Source organism: Meriones unguiculatus, chromosome 12 (assembly GCF_030254825.1).
Source record: "Meriones unguiculatus strain TT.TT164.6M chromosome 12, Bangor_MerUng_6.1, whole genome shotgun sequence".
In the NCBI taxonomy this organism is placed as follows: domain Eukaryota; kingdom Metazoa; phylum Chordata; class Mammalia; order Rodentia; family Muridae; genus Meriones; species Meriones unguiculatus.
In genome coordinates this window covers 11,472,374-11,493,677 of record NC_083360.1, presented here as the reverse complement: position 1 = coordinate 11,493,677, position 21,304 = coordinate 11,472,374, and the positions used below count along the sequence as shown (strand labels likewise).

The 21,304-nt window shown below is 47.3% G+C and overlaps 1 protein-coding gene across 1 annotated transcript; it reads right to left on the bottom strand.

Moving 5' to 3' along the window:
- Window positions 1-9,760: 9,760 nt before the first annotated feature.
- Cckar (cholecystokinin A receptor) lies at window positions 9,761-21,024 on the bottom strand. Its single transcript, XM_021644298.2, has 5 exons — window positions 20,689-21,024; window positions 19,700-19,951; window positions 16,471-16,732; window positions 14,003-14,130; window positions 9,761-13,146 (listed from the first exon to the last, which is right to left on the bottom strand). The coding sequence occupies exons 1-5, from the start codon at window positions 20,798-20,800 to the stop codon at window positions 12,620-12,622; spliced, it is 1,281 nt and encodes a 426-aa protein (XP_021499973.1). The 5' UTR covers window positions 20,801-21,024; the 3' UTR covers window positions 9,761-12,619.
- Window positions 21,025-21,304: the final 280 nt, after the last annotated feature.

The following is a 21,304-nucleotide window of genomic DNA, read 5'->3' as shown; positions in this document are numbered from 1 at the left end:
TACTAAAGAAACCATATGCTTTGAATACAGAACACAGAAATTAAGCAGGCACTGAGCTGCTAGCTCCCTCCCTGCTGGCTAGCTCTCAAAATGCCAGAAGGTGCTATAGAAGCTGCTAGGGGAGAAAAATCACCAACAGTCATCTCTTGCTGTAGATTTGGATTCTGGACTCCCCAGGCAAGATATGCACACTGGTACAACAGTGGCATTACTGTTTCGGGGTTAACCAACCATTTTCTGACTTGATTTGAAGCCACAGTAAATCTGGTCAAAAAGAGAATGCCTTCTATTGTAAACCTGGTTGAAAATCTGTAGCTGGGGGAGCTCACAGCCTCCCCTGCCAATGGGAAGAAATTCTACTAATGATGTTTTGGTAAAAAGACATGATATTAAGTTGTCTTCTAAATATTTATGTTTATATCCATAGACTAGAGCTGCTTTCAGTCTTGGTCAGAAGAGCTTCTTCTTGCAGTGGGCCGGGGTTAATGCCCACGTTCTGAGAATAGGTGATTGTTGTGTGATTATCCTGTGCTTAAATCAGACATCTATTCCACTCCATCCAAGTCCAGGGATCATCACAGAAGAGTGGAAAAAGACTGTGAGAGCTGGAAGCTGGATGCCGGATGCTGGATGCTGGGGGAGGAGTACTGTGAAATGCTGTTTTCTGGACATGACATGATTGTTGCAGTCATGAACATACAGAAGCTGGCACTACCTGAGTGAGATCTATACACACTGAGAGAAGGAGATAGATAGATAGATAGATAGATAGATAGATAGATAGATAGATAGATAATAAAGTGAGATCTATACACACTGAGAGAAGGAGATAGATAGATAGATAGATAATAAAGTGAGATCTATACACACTGAGAGAAGGAGATAGATAGATAGATAGATAGATAGATAGATAGATAGATAGATAGATAATGAAGTAGGAGGGAGGGTTGTTGGGCAGAAGGAAGTCAGCAGGACGGGAGGGGTAAAAAGGGTAAGGAGGAGGGAATAGGACCACAATGCACCATATACATGTGTGAAATTGTCAAAGACAAAAGGATTAAAACCTTAAGAAAAGCCAGACAAATTCACGAATTGAGCACAATGTTTCAGCACTAAGGTAAGTAAAAGAGGTGAATGAGAGTCCTATGGGGTAATTAGTTAAGCAGTAAAAGACACAATGAAAACCATTCCTGTAGCTGTCATTTCCTGCTGCAACCAATGCTAGCCCCTGGCCCTCAACTCCTCCCTTGACAAAGCTCGAAATGACCTTCTTGTGCTTATCTATGGAATACTCCTCCCCTGAGTCTTTGCATTGCTGCCCACTTCCTGCTTGCTTCTGCTCCAGTCCCTCTGGCTCCCTGAGCCAGTGTGCAGCATAGTAGATAAGCGTGTGTCTGGAGGCCACGGTACCTGGACTTGTCTTCCAGGTCCTCGTATGTGATATGGATGGACTTACCTAACCTCTCAGCTGTCAAAGGGAGGCAAAAGCTCCAACATCTGCCTGCTGCTTCTCGCCACCCTCACCTAATTGGGTGTCCTCTTCTATTGAGAGAAACCCTGCGCTATTTTCTTCTCTGCTGGTTAACAGACTGCCCACTAGCATAGCAATGTGTTTCCTGAGTGAGGAGGCGTAGGGCATTGTCAGGTACTTCATGTGTGATAGCCTTTTGCTACTTCCAATGGGCGCAGGAGAATTCTGGGGGAGATGGGTGAACACGCTGAGCCTCTCGAGCCCAGTCGGGGGCCTTGCCTGGTGCGCAGTGGTGACCCTAGCACAAAAACCATGACCTCTGCCTTTGCCATTAATAACAGTTGATGAACAGAAATGGATGGCTCTATTGGCCACTGCTGACCTCTTCTCTAGGGTTTTGGACCTTCCTGGAAGAAAAATCATCAGAGGCTTTGAGCCTGCAAATCAAAGCTTGGAGAACACCTAGTTATTCAAGGTTAAGGCTGACAGTCTGCTTTGGATCCTGTCGGTCTGTGTCATACCCTTGACATTCTGTTTAAACATGGCTTTCTTGATTTAATAAACAGAAGGGCCTGAGAGGTTCTCTGGAGTCTTCTGTGAACATTTATCACCTCCCTGAATGCATCCTGCCACTTGGACTGGGAAGCTGGCCAGAGCTGAGCAGGGTCGGGGAGGAGGAGTCTCTCTCCACCAGCTGGGGCTGCCACCATGCTCGCAGCAAACAAGAGGGTAAGAAGGATGCACGGGTTTTGCTGAGATTCCCTTGCGGGATTTTAAGCCTTCCCGAAAAAAAAAAAAATCAGCTAGGCACTGGAGTTTGTCTTACCCTAGGCTGTGTAGAGTGTGAAATCAAGTGACCCAAGAAAAATGCCTGTGTGTGTCCATTCTCATCTGCCTGAAGATTCCTAAGAGTCTGACAGCCAAGTCTTTCTGCAGAGACGAGCAGCTTGAAGGGCACACATGTTTGGAAGGCGAAAGTCCACAGTGGAAGCTCACTCCCAGAGTTAAAGGTTTGGCCTTTAAGAGGTTTTGATAGAAAGTGGAGAAGAAAGCATGGTAGGAAACAGAGAAAGGACTGTGTAACCGGTCAGCCACCGATGCTACGTAACAAAGCATGTGAAATTAGTGGGGCACGCCAAGCTTGGATTTCTCCCTCACCTGTTTATCAATTAACCCTAGTTCAGCAGGCCTGTGTAACGCGCCATGGCCTCAGCTCCAAGCATCGGGTAAGGCACAGGGCTGCCCCACTGGTTTGTCATTCTAGAACAGGCTACTACCGATGAAAGCCTCTTCGCTTGTCAGTTCTAAACCTGCCCAGTGTTGCTTTTACCCCGTTCTTTGGGCCAGAGAAAACCACACAGTGAATTGCAATATTTATGGTGTACAAAAAATTACCCCCCCCCCCCCACATAAACAAGCATAGAGGTGCCCGTGGAGATAGCTAGACACAGTTCGTGTGCTCAGCAGTACTGGAAGTGTCCGTAGGCCGCCTGGAGATGCGAGAACATCTTCAGCAACTTCAGCACAAGTCCCTGATCTGCTGACCCCTTCCTACTTCCTTGGGCCCTCCTAGAATTAAGACCATGACCCACAGTTGGAGTTCAGGACTCACCCCCAAGTCCTTGCTCATGCAACTGTAATTTTATCCCTCAAAGGGTCTTGAGTCCCCTCCTCCCTCTGCCCACTCCATACCCCTGTTGGTGACCTGTGGCTACTTGGGCATGGCTCTCCCACCGAGCCACAACCGTCTAAAAGCCACGAGAAGGTGCAGTGGAACCCCACTACCCCGATTATGCATTTGGGAAAACTCTGAGCGTCAGCACACTCAGAGCCCAACGGGTGAGCCTCGCTCTGAGAAAACCAACTTCACAATCAGCATCTCTCTCCTCTCGCGGAAAAATGCTCCCCTGTCGTAAATGCTCCCCCACTTTCTACACCCAGAACTCTAGGGTGCTAACTCCATCGTGCTAAAGCCCATCAGATTCCCTTTTTTCTGTAAGGAGCTTTGTGTTCTTGGCCAGCTTCCTGAGGCCAACACTCCTTGCCATAAAGTCCTTCTGCGTCGCTGCATTTTAAAACTTCACTTGTACACACAGGGGGCAGAGTTGCACAATCATCTTAATTAGATTATATTTCCCAGAGGACACTCAGTAATAATGGTGTTTTTTTCATAGCTAATAAGCATGTTTTGCTTTTGCCAAGCTAAAAATGAGAATTTGACAGACAAAAACGGACAGCAAGGATGCCAAACTCCATTTTATTTGACCAGTACTCTGCGCACATGCGCAGAAAGTCTTGCCTTTTGAGTTGGTCTCGCCTTTTGACAGTAGCAGGGTTCACTTGGGTCACCAGTCTGCGCAAAGAAAGTCCTGGAGTGGGAACCAATGACAGGCAAGGGCAGAGACTCGCGGAAACTTCTAACTTGGCTAAAGTTCTTGATGGCTTCCCGCTTCAGAGAGAGGATTTGAGGCGGACGCTTGGAGGGTCACAAGGCACTGGACACCCTTGTTCCGCCAAGTGCATGTGATGTGTCTTCTGTTCTATGATGTTTTCAGAACAGAAACGTTGATTTTCTTCCCTGCCCTTGACCTCATTTAGGTTGCTGACAGCCTGTGACTCAGTCATCTGTCCAGTGGCCCACAAGTAGGGGCATTGGTGAGGTCTGTCATATTGCCATCCTTGTCTTGGGAAAAGGGGCGCCAAAGCAGCTAACAAATACAGAGTTCCAGAATAGAGATCTGAGCCTCACACGAGACCCATTGCCTAAAGCCCCCGGCTCTGAAGTCTTATTAAACTCTCTTTACGTTCCGCTATGTGCTAATGGTGGAGAATGTGACCCCCTCTCTTTTCTCAGAGAGTCTCTGAAATGCTGTTTGGCTGTAGAGCGCTAGTCACGTTGACAGACCCAGACTTACATAGGCTGGTGGTATGGTACACGGGAGTTTAGAACGCTCAATGTCAGACCACATGTCTGCATGTGAGGAAATGAAATGGAGAACAAGAGGTGAGCGGTGAAGATGTACCACAGTGTGGGCCTTGAAGATGGAGGAAGAGGCCAAGAGTCGGGGCACGCAGGCAGCCTCAGGGAACCAGAGTAAACACTCCCCTAGAATTTTCTCCTGACTCTGTTTTTAGTCTGACTTCCAAGAGCACAAGGTAGGGAGTCCATGCTGTCTTGAGCCATGATTGTGATGAATCTTTGTGGCAGCTGTAGAAAGAGAAGCACCTGAGGTACTTTGACTCCAAATGACAGCAGTAGACCTGGATGGTGCCTGAGGCTCGTGGTTCCTGGGGCAGCCCTTCCCTTCCTCCGCAGTGGACAGGGGGGTGGCAGTGTTTGTTGTCCTCTGTGTGACTGCAGCCATTGGGACAGTGCCGGTCACATTTGCTTGACCTCAGTTCACTTTCTCTACAGCCCACCGACAATCCCTTGGTCGGGCCTGCAGATCGGGCAAATAAAAGTACGTTGCACAGGACGTGCTTGAATAAAGCGGCCACTCACTGCTGATCTCCAATTCACATTAGGGACACTTTGCTTTCCATCTGGCACCTCTACCGCTGTACCAGGGAAACACCTGCTGCTTTGGGCTCTGAGATCTGATCTGTTGGCTCCATCCCTGGAGACGAATTCAGCTCAGCTCAACCCCATTTTGAGTTCTCACTTAGCAAATTGTAAACTGGCTGGTCTGTCCCTGAGGGGTGTTGCTGAGACCTGAGAGCAGATGGGAAACAGAGGCAACTGATGGGAGGGGGCTTGGAACAGGTGTACCGTTCAGAGCCACAGCTCGGGTTTCTTCCTGCAAGAGTTATCACTGAGCTGCCATCTTCTCTGACCACTGGGGGCTGGATTTAAGTAGTCTGTATCTTTCAAGGAGGGAAGGAATCATGGCTTGCTAGGACCACTCTAACTGACTATCACAGACCAAGGGGCTTAAGTAGCACAAGTTTGTTTCCTCTCATTCCAGAGGCTGTTAAGTTCAAGGTCAGTGTGTTGACTTTTTGTCTCTGGAAAGGTTTTTCTTCCTGGGTGATGGATGAACACTTTCTTGCTTCTCTTCACATGTTTTTTTTTTTGTTTGTTTGTTTGTTTTTAAAGTGTCCTATTCTTATAGGGACATTGATGACATTATATTAAGGTCAACAGAACATCCTCATTATACCTCAGTGTCTTGCAAAGCTCTATTTCCACATACAGCCAGATGGTGAGGAATCAGCAGTCAGAACTTCAGCGTGGGGACAGAACAGCATCATCTCAGCCCATATCAGGAAGCTGGAGGACAAGCTCTCGCAGGGTCTCTCAGAGCTCAGGACTGTGGGTCAGGAGTTCACAGAGGCCGTCTGCACACTTCCACCAGGGCCCACGAGTCACAAAGGCAGGAAGCTGGGAGAGACCTCAGGTCACAGGCAGTTAATCCTCCCGGAGGAAGTATGGCAGCTAAGAAATCATAGTCCTTCAATGTGGGGTAGAGCCCGGGTTAGGACCTTGTGTTTTCCTTTCTTTCTTTTTTAAAATTTATCAGTTTAACCAGTAAGACCAGACAATTCCTGCCACTACAGCTGGCTGTGTAGCTCTTTGACGTGTGCCTGGTGTCAGGGCATCTTCTGGCAACTGCACTGAACAGTGACCAAGCTCCTAGCCAGCTAACACTGCACCAATGGCTCTCTTAGGAATCTGTACAAGGAAAGTCTTGTTCCAATGCCAGGCGTGCTGGCATGATGCATCAAGAGTCTAATCATTAGATTCTAATGGCAGGGGCCTTTTCCTCTTGCGGGATCAAGGGTAGGGCATGTCTGGAAATTAAGGTTGTGAACTTGTGTGGCAAAGCTTAATTGAAGCCACTGGCTACTCCTGACAAAGGCTGGTATTGCCAGCCCTACAAATTATGGGCCGATCTGCATTAACAGCTTTCAAAGTACATCCTGTAGAACCTAGGGCTTCTCCCAAGGGTTTTAACAGGAGAATAAATCCCCATTCCTCCTGTCTCTTTCTTACTTTGGACCTCCATACAGAACTGCTTTGGGGAAAGAGGGCTCCCTTGCATAAAGATGTGAAGACTATCAATCTAGTCCAAATACGTTATACATGAAGAATTTGTTGTTCACACATGTTTGGGACTCTCTGACTTCTGGCACAGTGCGAGACTTGGAGGTGTTTGTTACTGAAGCACAAGGCAGCAGACACTGACCAAAAATAACCCAGCAGCCTCCAGGCACCACTCCACACAGTTGATTGACTGGTACCAGTTTGGGGCTCATGTTTCCATATGCTGCCTTTCAGCTGACAGTTTTTTACCCTTCTGGAGACTTGGTAATGACTACTCAAGATGTGTGGTTCCTGGGATCCGGGGATGTGACTCTTTAATGTCACTCAAATCCTATAAAACCTGTAAGTACCGCAGACTTGAGGGCTGAGTAAATCTCCCACAGCTAGTTAGACCCAGATGCCACTTCAGCTATGGCTCCAAGGTCTGAGCACTTCCTGATAACTTGCTTTCAGAAATGATCCAGATCTTGCACTTGAGGATTTTGGGGAGCCCAGGGGTTGGAACGCCATGGGCAATTAGAGAAAAAGAATCAGGAAAAGTAGGGGCTTGGGATGTGGCAAGGACCTCCGCTGTGAATCCCATCGGTTTGGGGTTGTGGTGGGTCCAGGCTTCCTCCTGACACCCTCTGACAATCGTTCCACATGGCACTGGAAAAGGCAATGCGTGACGAAGAAACCAGGAGGCTTCACTCTCACGGCTGATGGGAAACTTGGCCAGTATTTACCTTCATGCTAGTGAATCTGAGAAAACAGATCTGTTTTAATATAATGCTGATATTTTCCAAAGGGGTGGAAACCCATTTACTGATACTATCTTTTGGCTTTCTTGTGAGGTCATAGAGTGTATTTTACTCCTAAAATCAAACATAGGAGTGGATGCATCCAGGACATACGTGTAAAGAACCAGCTTTTGAAAAAAAAAAAAAAAAAAAAGAACCAGCTTTTGGATCACCCTGCTGGAAGCCCACAGTGAGGCCCATGCCCACAGGGAGGCAGGAGAAGGACCAAGGCAGGCATTTGCTTTCTTTTTGGTGATCAGGACCATCAGTGCAGCAGCATAACTGAAATGAAGTCATTGGCTATTGAATATTTAGAAAGGTGAAAGACACCTTATCCCACTTGCAGCCTGGTGGAATTAGTGCATTTTTGTTTGCCTGTTTGTTTTGTGTGTGCCCTTGTGGAGGTTAGAGGTCAACTTGTGGAAATCAGTTTTCTCCTTCCACAATGTGTGTCCTGGGCAAAACAATTTAGACTGTCAGGCTTAGCGGCAGGCACTTTTATATGCTGCTAGCCCGTGATGGAATTAAAATAAGGACGGACCTTGTCTCTGTCACTTGTTAGCTGTCTGATTTTGGACATGCTATCTGCCCATCTATGCTTCAATTTGTTCACTTTGAGATGTGGGAAATGATGCCTCCACATGTTGTTTGGAGATGTAAATAAGGAGCCACATGTGCTGAGCATTCACTGTCCACCTTGCAGTGTTTGTTGCCCTTGATATCAGCAGCGAACTCCCACAGTGTCTACATGGAGCAAGGTTCAACAACTACAATAGCTCAGCCTATCCCAGGCCCAGTTTAATTTGACAGCATGGCGTTTCGTGTGACTATCCGCTGGAATGGGTTGGCAATTCGAGGCATGAGCCTTCTTCAAATTGTTTTAGGAAGCGAGTCTTAAAGATGGCCAAAAGCTTGGGGACTCTCTCTTGGCTCCTTTATTCCTTCTCCCAAAAGGCTTCTTCAAAGACAACTGTATGCTTGGGCACCAAGAAGGTTCCCTGTTGCGAAAGCAGAATAAAGCCAGTGAAATTAGGGGAGGCCATGGGGTATGAAAAAGATAGCAAAGCTGGGCAGTGGTGACACACACCTTTAATCCCAGCAGAGGCAGGAGGATCTCTGTGAGTTCAAGGCCAGCCTGGTCTACAGAGTTAGTTCAGAGAAACCCTGTCTCGGAAAAACAGACACACACACACACACACACACACACACACACACACACACGAAGCCATTGCCCCTTAAGAGGAACTGACCTCCTGGGGGTGGGTATGACTTCCTCTGGGCCAGGGCCACACAGCCAGCCAGGGCCAGTCACTGAGCTTGGATACAAATCTCTGGGCCTTATCTTCATTAGCCCAGAAGAAGCTTCTTATGGTCGGTGAGCTTGGAAGCCAGACTTCCTGGACATCATGCGAAACTGAAAACAGACCCTGACTCCCCAGGAAGCTTCATCTTGCGTCAAATGAAAGTGCAGATCTGCAGCCACCTGATTGTGAAGACAGAACTTCCCAAAGAGGCCGTGGAGGGACGGGAATTGAGAAAAGACTCCATTCAAAACCATCCATCCATTCACCTTTTCATTCATTCCCCCGAAGAGTTCCCGGACCTTGGAATGTGCTGTGAATGATGTCAGGTGGTGGCGTCAGCTTTTCATCCCCTTGTGTTGGTGATCTCCAGAACTGCGAACGTCTCCTGTGGATAGTCACTATGATAATGACTGGCACAGGGCAGAAGGGAGGGCACGGCAGGTATACCCGGTCTGACCTCTTTTCCTGTTTAAGAAAGGCATGGGTGCCACCCCGGCTACGCTTCGGAGGGCTAGGGTGTGGCATGGGGAGGGCTGGCCCTGGCCTGTGAGAGCAAGTCTTGGAAACTAGGAAGCTGTGTTCGGCTGAGAGGCACTAGGACAGCAGAGAGGTGAGAGGCATCCAATCCAAAAGAGAGAAAAGTGGTACACTTTAGGCGAGAGTCAGGGAACTGGGGATACAACACGGGTCAGGGCTCCTCCACAGGATCCCGCTGGGATTCTGCAGTGGAGCAAATGGATGGGGGCACAGCATGGGAGCTTTGGTGACAGAAGTGAGCTGGGTCCTTTACTAAGAGTGGAAAGTGTGGGCAAGGATTTTGACTGTTCTTCTCAAAAGAGATGAGGGCCAGGGGAGTTAAGCTTAGGGGTGTTAAGGGAGCAGTGGGTCCCAGCCCGTGTTTACCTGTATCTCAACACTGTTTCTGGTCAGGATTCACTCGTTAGAAACATTTTGGGTCTACCTACTCTCTCTCCTCGCTTGCCTTATGGGGTGAGGGGAAGAGGAGACAGAACACAGTGAATGGTCACACACTACAACCCGGGGTTCTCTGCACACAGAGAGGAAAAGGCTTGTCAAGCCCAGGGGTCCATTTTCCCTCATTGAGGAGTGCAGCTACAGATGGAGAGGCCACCGAAAGCATAAGAGGCATGCGGAAGTCAGTCATAACATTTATTAAACATTCCTGGTACGTGGGTTATGAGGCAAAACACAGGAAGTCTGTCCAGTGGAAATCCAGCAGCGCTCCTTGCTGGACTCATAAAAATGACATTTTGCTTAAGCAGAGAGACGACACCTGTTAAGCATACAGGGACACGTGCAACCAAACCCGAGGGCTGAAGGGCTTGCTTGTTCACCAGGAGGCCTTACCAAGGTGACAAAGAGCTTACCAAAGCACAAAAAGCTGAGACACGACCATCAATTCCAACATGCTGCTGAAGTGATAGCAGACAGTATTAGACAGCCCATGTATTTGTTCCCTGAACTTGAATTCATGTTCAGATCAGTACTCTTGTTTAACACGAGGCAAAGAAGGCACAATCAGACCTACCCAAAGCTCATCACAGACTCTGAAAGTTAGTGCCCCCCACTCACCTCCCAGCTCTCAGTAGGTGAAAGACTCCCCAGCGAGTTAAATCAGAAGAAGCATTTCACTACCGTGGATGTGGGAAATCTTGTTGATGTTTGTACCTGCCTTAAGATATTTCAAAATGGGCTGGCAGATAAAATATAGGCTGCCTTTTAGTGTATCAGAGGCGCTCAGACTAAAAAATTAGCTATAGTAGTGTTTCTCAACCGGTGGGTCACGACCCCTTTGTGAGTTGAATGCCTTTTCACAAGGGTCACCTAAGACCATCAGAAAAGCATATATTCACAGCATGATTCATAACAGTAGTAAAATTAGAGTTATGAAATAGCAACAAAAATAATTTTACGGTTGGGGGTAACCGCATGAGGAACTGTATTAAAGGGTCACAGCATTAAGAATGTTGAGAGCCACCGCTCTGAGATTATTCTTTAGCTGCATATCTGTATTTTTATTAACTAAATCCTGAAATCTTGTCTTTAGGCTAATATGCCTCAAAAAACTCCAGAGGTTCCTAATAATGGAGGAGTCCTTACTTTTTCTTCATTTATTTCCTAATATAGTCAGAGGGCCAGAGGGGATGACTCAGTCTTTATTCAGGCAGGAAAGGTATATAAGACCGACTGAGGTATCAAAGACATTTCTATTACATCTTTTATCATAGCAGCTTGAATTCTCATTTTGACTTTGAAATGGTTGACTGAGAGGCTGGTGACAGCCACTCCTCCAGGACTGACGTCTGAGGGAGGGCTAGTCTGGATGGAGCAGTCGTGCGTGATGGGCCCTTATGTGCTCAGCAGTTTCTCCTCAGGACACTGTTAGGTGCGGCAATCTCTGTGCGCACCTCTTGTGTAATTCTAGAACACCGGGAGCCTTACTGTCCTTGCTATTCCCCTGTTTTCCTCTTCCGGAAGGAGTTTTAGGGACCACCAAGAATGTGGGGCCTGGATCAGGGGATGGTTGTGGCCTCGTGGAAAGGATAAGAAGGCCCACTTCTTGGATAATTGACAGCTCAAAGCAATGGACCTTCCTTGGGTTTGTTTCTTTGCGTATTTGTTACTTTCTGCACGTGCGTTACTTGCTTCTGTTGGAAAGGTTCATCCTAACTCTTTTAAGGAGACAAGACAACATTATTCAAGTTAAAAAAAAAAAAGAAAAGGAAGGAAAAGGAGAAAGACAGGGAGGGAGGGAAGGAGAGTGTGTTAGCAGGCTGGGTCAGTAGATGCTATCTAGAAACGTTCTTCCTCGTATCTCAATGTGTAATTTATTTCTATTTTTAAACAGGGTTCTCGGAGTTGGGCGTTTTCAACCTTAATTTTGCAAAGAAACAAAACTTATACGAAACTCCAACTTTTATGGAAGAGCAGTAACACTTGTTGAATTCCAGCATCTACTGACAAATTTTTAACAAGCAGAGAATGCAGCCATATGTTTAGTTTATACACACACACACACACACACACACACACACACACACACACGCCAAGAGCTACACAGATGGCACATAAAAGCATACACAGTTTTGCCATTCAAAGCTCCTTGTTAACCGAGTCCCAGCATGTCAGTTTTCTTCAGGGCCTGACTAGCCATGTTCCCATCCTTGCCCAGGTATATCTATCTCCTTTCTTACCTGAAGGTCTTCCTGGAGAGGAGGATATACAGTAAACATAAGAAATTGAGTTAAGGTTAAAAAAAAAAAAAGCCGTGTGTGTTAGGATACAGAGAGTTGACCACAGATCATCCCTTCTGTAATGCTGACAGAAAACACTCCCTTTAGCCGTTTCCACACTTTTTTTGCCTGTAGAAGTAAAACTTCAAAAGCCCGTCTTTTAGACACATTCTTTTTGCTTGTCTGATGATGGCCTAATCTTTCACCTCTGAGTGTGCCTGACCGACCTCAAGCTTAAGAAGTATCAGACCACCCCCATATTCAGAAGTGGCCAGAGGAGGTGTGCTCCGCAGGCCCTTGGTGGCCATGAAAAAGTGTGGCTTTGTGGTATGCATGAGAAGTATCTGGGAGTCCTGGGGAGGGAGGTCCTGAGTGGAACTCTGCAGGAAGAGGAGAAACAGCAGAGCAGCGTGCCACTCTGGAGAGACCTCACCCGGGGGGTTCCAGAAAATTCTACAGCTCCTCAAGGTCTACACCTCCATTTTGAACATGGACTTGGCAGTGATATTTGTAGCATGAGCTCCGTGGAGCTCCTGTCCCTGACCCACTGAGGCTTCTCCCACGATGAACAGTATGGAAAATGTCTTAGCGTTTTCCCGACCTTGCCTTGAGTCCCTCCTTCTGGAACTTTGTCAAGGATGAAAAGCAGACATTGAGGAGTCCTTGTGAGAAATGGGTCTTCCTTCTCATTTACTCTTGCTTCCTCTTCCTTCTTTTCCTTCTCTTCCTTGCTCCCTGTGCCCCCCCTCCTGCTGCAGTGGACCAGCTCAAGGAGCTGGAGCAGAGGTGCTCATGTGGCTGTAGGAGTACCTGGACAGTGATGCCCCTACGGTCCTCCCATCCTCCTCCTCCCCCACCTCTCCTCTCACCCCTGGGGGACCAGGATTGGGGCAACAAGGGAAGGTGGCCATGAAGCCCAGGCGAAAGCGTTTGTTCATGAAGCAGTAGATGATGGGGTTGACGCAGGAGGAGGTGTAGGAGAGGAGCAGGATGAAGGAGATGGGGGTCCCTGAGAGGTGTTTCTCGGCCGAGACAGTGTCATATGCCCGCCAGGCGTTGGCACTGAAGATGGGCATCCAGCACAGGAAGAAGAGGACCACGATGACAATGAGCATCCGGATCACCCGCTTCTTAGCTATCAGGTTGACAGCAGAACCGCTGCTCCTGATGCGATTGACTCTGCTGCTGGTGGACAGCTGCTGAAGCTCCAGCTTCCTCGGGTGCCTGGACTTCTGCAAGTAACAGCCATCGCTGTCCTCATATCGGCCACTGCTGCCGCTGCTCAGCTTCTTCTCTGGATGGGCAAGTGACAGGGTTTTATTGTTCAAGACAAGTCATGCCAGAGGGAAGACATAAAGCCCCTGACTCCCCGAGTCTGGGAGGCCAAGCTGAACTTGGACTGAGGAAATGGACAGGCAGCCTGGCCTACACTTATTTACATCGGTGTTGGTCTGCACTAGTCCCAAAGAAATATAAATTATGCATATATGATGATGATGATGACAATAATAATACAATCCTAGACACAAAGATTGTAAAGCTGAAAGTTATTAAAAAATAAATATTAACACTCTTCTCCGAGCTTTCTTTCCTGTTTGCTTGCTGAGTTTTCAGATTACTTTTATCGTGAGGACTCCAAGTAACGAGAGAAAGTCAACAGAAGCCTGAGAGACTGCGTTATCTACGTAGTAAGAGACCAAGAGAAGGGAACAGAGTGAGAAGGAAAAAAGTTATGTCAACACAGGTGTTGGGGACAGTTCAGTGGGCTGTAGAAGCGAGGAAGGAGGCAGGCGTGAGCGGGAGGCTGGGAGTGAGGCAGCGGTGGCGGAAAGCTGGGCTTGTAGGCCACAGATCTGATGTGCAGGACAGAATCACCACAGGGTGTCTATGAAGTGCTGCAGTACCCCAAGCCTGGGGGACAGGGCCCCCTGTGTAACTGTGCCATCTACGCATGCTCTCCTTTGATTCCACTCAGGACCCCACCAAGAAGAAATATCTCATTTTATCATGCGGATTCAGAGACCCAGAGTCTGACAGAAATTCTTTTAAGTCTCCAGCACATGCTGTGCATGTTCCGAGTACACCTAGTGAACTTATAAAGCAAGCTTTTGAGCTTTTTCAGAATAAGTAGTCAGCCCAAAGATCATTACCTTTAGCAGATTTCTTCTGGCTAGCATCAAATTTTATTCCTTGGTAGAGTTCCAGAGAGATCAATCCATAGGCCACCACCATCACAATCCCAGGGATAAGGAAGAGGATGAGTAGCAGGAATGTTTGCCTAATATAATTAAAAGAAATCCAATTACCAGCGACTCTGGACCTTCCAGTTCTAACGGGCAAGAATGATGAGGGCAAGCTGGTCTGAGCAGACACATTAATTTCTAGCATTTAGTGCCCTTGAAAATTCCATGGCTAGAGGTTTGATCATTAGAACTTGCTTGCTTCTTTTACTCTTTAAAGTGTCTCTGAAAGCCTACTTAAATTGGAAGACTGTGGTATCATTCTATGCCCCAAAGAAATGAACATGTTGAAAGACAACAGAAACACTGGAAAAGCAGTATGTACTTACAGCCCTTGATGCTCAGGAGGCTGAGGCAGGAGGATCGTTTAACTCTAGGAGCTGAGACTGCCCTGGGTGACATAGTGAGACTCTGTGTCAAAAAACGAATGGCATGAACAATAAACAAATAATGAAGTCTTCAAAAGTAATGGAGTATATGGACTCCATGTCCAAGTTGTTGAAAAAATAAATATGAAAATAGTTCCCCTCCATTGGGGACCTGTACTACAGGCATTCATGTCCCAGCATCACTCACCTAGGAACCTTTGCTGGAGCTATTATCTGAGCCCCTATTTTAAAGATGAGGATACTGAGTCTTGCAGGGATTCAGCGCATCCAAAGTCACATAGCTGGTAGCAGAGATGAGCCTGAACTCAACCACCTGTCTCAGGCTAAACAACCTGTTGACTCTCCAATGGGAGTCAAAAAATATTTCAGTCAGAATTGTGGAAAATCTTTCAGTTTTACCAACTGTGCCATTTGCCACCCATAAATCTCCCTAAGTATCCGTTCTCCATCACCCTGTGAAGCTGATTTGCTGGCGCACAAAGTCTTGGGCCTGGCAGGATTGAGCTATGCTTTCTCTAAACACAGTTGGTTGTTGAGGATTCACAGCCTCCTGCTCTGTGAGTCTGGCCCCTAAATCACTTTTACGGTCTGGCATGTGTGAGTTACAGATTAGACCATGCAATTGTGAGGGGCAAACAGTGGCTGGGCCATTTCTCATTGCAATTGGGCATGTTTTGATAAGTCTTGTATATCCCTCTCTTTCTCAATGTAATGCTGTTTTGTGTTAAAGCTCCTTCGTTGAAAGGGAAGGAAGAAGGCAAAGAAACACCATCCGGGGTTTTAACCACTTCTGAATGTCTAGTTCCTGCTCCCAAAACAGCCCTGTAATTAGTAGATGTACCCACATTTGTGTCATCTTTTCATTGAAGGCATTTTTATGACTTCTTATTTGAGCCTTATAGCTGCCCAATAAAGCAGATTTTAAAAAAAAATCTGTATTATTAACTCCTTTAGAGGTAAAGAACCAAAATTTCAAGAGGCCACGCGAACTTGCCTAAGGCCATTCAGCCAGTGAGCAAAGAAACCAGACTTGGAATCTCCTCTCTTCTGGTAAACTCTTCTGGGCAAACACAATGGCAGTTATAAACCCGGGGACGGGGGTGCTGAGATGGTCTACTTCGGATCAGCACTCGCCACCAATCTTGATAACCCGTGTTTAATCCCTGGGACCCACAAGACAGAAGTAATCCTTCAGGTTGTTCTACACATGCCATGCACCGTGGCACACACGCCTCCCCCGCCCCCCATATTCATGTACACAAAGTAATTAGTATTTTAAAAAACACTAGCAAAAGCTACGTAAAATTTTAGAGACTGGTCTCTCGTCAATTTTTTAGAAAATTATAGCTCTGAGAGTCAGCCAATCTGAACTCCTCAGAGACCATGCGGATGCCCGAGCTTCGTGGCGAAGCTCAGAGAGGGGCTTTGCTTGCCCTTCTTAGCTTTCCGGCCACCCTGGCACCTCTAAGCCACAGTTTCTGTGTCTGTAAACATCACTTCATCTATAACTGTATGGTGGTTAGGGTCTTGACTATCCTCTGTGTGCTCTCCTGGTCATTCAGGGGTGAGGCTAGAATGAGCCTTCTCAGAAGGGCCCTTGAGGTCCCACATTTGAGGGACCATTGGCTGCTAATTTTGTTGGGAGATGCATTATTTTCTTCAGTGGTGTAGCCACACATAAGGTGTTCGTGCTCCCATAAATACCTTCTTTGGTGCTTCAAGAAGATCTAACTTAACTCTCTGTGTCACATAGGAAAACAAGCCATAGAAGTAGAAGGGAAAGTTGGGGAAAAGAGCCAGAGGTGGAGGGCATGGAGAAGGAGAATGGGAGAAGGCAAAGACAATTAAACTTCATTATACAAATATATGAAACAACAAAAGAACCCTCCTTAGAAAGCCTGTCCTGTGGTCACCTGGCGGGCTTTCTTGTCCCTCACATGGTAACTTAGGGGAAGCCATGTCTAAAGGATGAGCAACGCACTGCCTTACCAGGACTGCTGCATAGCATCACTTGGCAACAGGAAGCGGCACATGTTCGCTGTCTGGTTGTTATTTTTAGTAAAAGGCACCAAGTTGCTGTAAATGGGGTACGGAGTCATGATGGTAAAGGAAAGGCACCAGGTGGCAGCGATGACCTTCAAAGCATGGGACTTTGTTTGCCAGACGCGGGACTGTAAGGGTCTGCAGATGGCGCCGTATCTCTCCAGGGAGATGGCCACCAGGTTGAAAGTGGAAACACTCACGGAGGTGCCTGGGAGGGAGCAAAGAACACTCAGGTATTGACTCCGAAGTTCGTTTGTACGTTACCTTAAGTGTGTCAGGGCTTCAGTTAGTATCACGGGAGAATGCTCAAGGGGTAAAGAAATATTATGTATATTTTTAAAAGATGATTTAGTCCCAGCTTTGTATTAAAAAGGACTTAAGTCATAGGCATTTGTAAAATTTGTATCTCATTGCCAATTTTCAGATAAGTTTTTTGAGCTTTGGTTGCAATCTAACTCCAGCATGGGCTGAAGGTACTCATTAATTAATAAACAAGGGGCTAAAAATAAATTGCTATCGCTCAGAAGGGCTTTTTGGAAACTTAGAGAAAGGCTCTAATTTTGATCAGGAGCCTGCGGTTAAATCAACATTATAGGGCAAAAATTCCCAAAGACTCCATGTTGCCGATAGGTCACTGGGGTCTGAGCCTGATGCATTGACGTTGAGAAAATTTCTAGTGCGCAATTCAAGAGAGAGAAACATTCTTACATTTACAATATTTGTTGAAAAAAAAGTGCATCAGAAAAAAACAAAAGGCGACAGAAAAAAAAAAAAAGGTTCTAGAGTGGCGTACCAGTTTCTCCGAGTGGGAGAGCCAGGGTCTTCCAGACCATTCTGCCTTTGTGTTTTATAGAGTGAATATGCATCCTGATTAGAGTGGGAGAGACATGTTACATCTTCTCTACAGCACCCACCTGCACACACTAAGACAGAGCCCCTACTTGTCCTAATTGTCGTGGGTGTGTATGTTTACCGTAACGTCTCAAGCTCAGCTTAGACCTTCAGGTACAAGAACCATCACTCACTAATTAGCCGTTTCCAACAGACCTGGGAACAGACATTCTAAACGTGGCATCCTAAAACATTACTATTTACCAGGATAGAAAACTTCCTAGAAGCCATGTATATATATTTTTTCTAAAACCATTAAGTAAAAACTTTCTTTCTTTCTTTCTTTCTTTCTTTCTTTCTTTCTTTCTTTCTTTCTTTCTTTCTTTCTTTCTTTCTTTCTTTCCCTTCCTTCCTTCCTTCCTTCCTTCCTTCCTTCCTTCCTTCCTTCCTTCCTTCCCTCCCTCCCTCCCTCCCTCCCTCCCTCCCTTCCTTCCTTCCTTCCTTCCTTCTTTCCTTCCTTCCTTCATTTCTTTTTTTGAGTAGGATTCATTCACTGTGTTTTACTGGACTTCATCCTAAAGAGCCTGTGACATGTAGAATTGAAAGGATTTAAATGCCATCGAGTTTGTTCTGTGCAATGGGTCCACAGTCACTCTTAATCCACTGTCAGACCAGAACACACACACACACACACACACACACACACACACACACACACACACACCACGAAATTAGAACCAGAAATTCAACAAAGCCCTGGGCATGGTGGGGCATGGCAACCTAAGCTGCTCAGTAAGTTTCCAGGTCAGTCAAGGCTACATACAGAACCATGCCCAAAGCAAACAAGCAAAAAACCAAGCCCCAGACCAATACCAAATAACCAGACATAGACATCTAACAAAGTAAGCTATTACGACATTCCGAATAATTCCGGAATTATTTTGAGGTTTAAATTTGGCTATCACAACCGTTCTGAGGTGAAATTCACACAGCGCAGAAATTGAAAACCTTAAAGCGAGTAGTTCCATGGCCTTCACGGCTGTGTGACTGTTCAGTGACTACGGGAACACTCATGTTAACTCTCTTTCCTGCTCTGGCTGAGATGCTGGAGCAGTGTGCCTGTTGGACACACATGGGGATGCAGGCAGGGCTCAGAAGTTACCAAGTTCTCAGCAATGCTTTATTATCTAACAGTGGTTGTTCTTGTTGTTTAAGGCCTTAGCATGTGTTCAGGGGACTTGAACACAGAAGACATCTTGATTTCTTATCTGGGGGCATGAGGGTCAGTGATTCGTCATCAGTGTGTCGGATCCTGCACACACACATCCCCTTTACACACACACATGTGCACATGCATGTATGCACACACACACGCACACACACCTCACCCTGTGCCTTTTTCCAGTTGGTTCTCAGAATGGACAAGGGACAAAGCAATGTGACAGACAGAGAGGACCAAAGAACCTGTTTCTGTCCAGGGTTAGGGGAACCACAGCAGATGGCAAACTGAGGTCTGTGCTCACCACTGTGGCGCCTGCTAATCTGGTTCAAATCCCAGCCACTGTACTTCCCGCTTGTGGCTCGTGCTTCATGAACCAGGGATGGATGAATGATGGTTACTTACCAGGTGGCTGGGAAACAAGAACACAGGAGTAAAAGTTCTTGGCAAAATATCTGATGCATAAAAAAGTACTAACAAATAGCTTTGTGGGTTTTATTGTAACCTCATTGTGTTTGCTATAAGCAGCAAGCCACATAGCTCATGTGATCAGGGTCTACTTCATAATCATGGTTCCTAGGAACACATCTAGCTTCTTATTGGGGACACACACACACACATACATACACAGACACACCACACTCCTGGCCTAAGATCTACCCCCCAACTCCCTTAGGCTTTGAGAGAACAGTCTAGGAGAAGCTAGATGAGACTAAATGGTTTAAAATAGCCTCAATTTCTCCCAGAGTGAGAAACAGAACAGTAAAGAGCCCTGAGCCCATGCAGTCCTCTTCATTCTGAGAAACCCTGACCCAAGTTGGGAGCTAATCGGAGCACAATCGCCTGCCCCAAGAAGGCTACTACAGGGTGACTTGAAGTCACCCATGAATTCTTGTCCCTCTGCAAAGAGCCAAGCCGACTCAGTCCCCACTGTGCTTTTGTATCAACTCCTGACACACACGTCCTGGCATGGAGGAGGACTGGCCTGCTGAAGGGGACACCTGTGTCCGTGTACATAGGTCCAGACAGCCAGGTGCTTGGTGCTGTGGACCCGGCAGGGCCCCTCTGCTGTGGCTGTCGAGGGGCCGGGGTGAGCCCTGTCGCCGGCCCCCTGCAGTGACTCACCCATGAAGTAGGTGGTGGTCTTGCACACAGCACTCCCAAAGATGAAGTCCTTGAGCAGGTTGGGGATGAGGTTGAACGGCATGCAGAAGAGGCAGAGCATGAGGTCGCTGACGGCCAGGGACAGCAGGAAGATGTTGGTGACGGTGCGCATCCTCTTGTTGCGGATCAGCACGGCGATGACCAGCGTGTTCCCCAGCACGCTGAGAAGGAATATGAAGGAATACAGGAGGATCTGCACGGCAGGCTGCCACTCTGCAGAGGAAAGGGCGAGAGTTGGAGGGGCCGGGGCTAAGCAGGCAGAACACCAAAACCTTAGGCCCCCAGGGAGTGGCCATTTCCTGATGGTGTCCCCAGCCTAAGCATCACTGAACCCAAGCATTCCTACGCTAGCTGCACCGTACAGAAACGAGCCCAGGGAAGCACAGGACAACCCGATTGTTTTTGTAAAGGTTGGAGTGTCAACGGCTCACTCGAGAAAACAGTTCTTCCTAAGGACGATGCTCCTGAACACGGGTGGCTTTCTTCCCCTTAGGCTAAACCTTATTTTGCCCTGATTACTTCTTCATGCTGGCTTTCCCCTAAGAAAAGGCGACCTCCACCTCGTGACAGTGGCTTCTCTGTAACGCCTGTAAGTTCAGACTTCTACACCCAGCCCCCCCTTTCTACCCACGGCTCTTCAGTGCTCCTGTCACACCCCTCCCCCTAAATCCTGTGTGGATCCCCAACTCTCCCATGGGAACAATAACAGTATCTGGCTGCAGATTTCTCTTACTCTTTTACCCAAACTTCTGAACATACAACTTCGTTTATCTTCCCCCCCTCCACAGGGACTTTGTATACACACACACAGACACACACACACACACACACACACACACACACACACACACACACACAGCATGTACGTATATTTCAGTCAGCTTTGCTGTTGCTTTATGTTCCTTAACTCCGTAGTTCTCTGAATTTCAGTCACAGCCTCTGGTACCTACCTTTTGAAGGTTGCGGTTGATCCAGGCAGAAAAGAGTCTCATTTTCCAGCCCGAGGACACAGGGGGTGGTGATGTTGCTCCCATTCACGAGAAGACTGTCGACCACGTCCATCCTGCTGCTTTCCAGCAAGTGCTGGCGAGCGAGTGAATGGCTCACTCCTGGCTCTTCCCTCTAATGACTGGAGAATCTCCCAGCTGCAACCTGCCGTGGAGGGGCAGGGAGGGGGGATTTCCAGGTGTGGGCTTTGCAGCCATTCCTAAAGGCAACTTGAGTTCATTCTCAGACCATCTGGGCAAGCGTTTGCGTTCCTGTGGGGAGAAGGCAGACTGTGCAAGTCAAGCCCTCGCCACTCCACCTTCCAGGCCCACCCCTCCCACTCCGGGGCCAGGCTGAGGCCCTGAGCACACGCAGCCTGGCTGCATATTAACCCTTCCCAGAGTGGGGCCACACACACACACACACACACACACACACACACACACACACACACGGTGTGTGTATGGAAGAGTTCCAATGACCACCTCTCTCTTGTCTGCCTGTCATTGTCCCAGACATATTGAGAGTGAAGCCTGAACTGTCTGTGTGAGACAGCATCAATTAGCATGGTAACAGATC

Coding starts and splice junctions, on each gene's coding strand:
- Cckar (XM_021644298.2), bottom strand. CDS start 20,800: ATGGACGTGGTCGACAGTCTTCTCGTGAATGGGAGCAACATCACCACC. Junction 19,952..20,688: donor TCAACCGCAACCTTCAAAAG/GTAGGTACCAGA, acceptor TTTCCTCTGCAG/AGTGGCAGCCTGCCGTGCAG. Junction 13,147..14,002: donor CCAGAAGAAATCTGCTAAAG/GTAATGATCTTT, acceptor TTGCCCATCCAG/AGAAGAAGCTGAGCAGCGGC.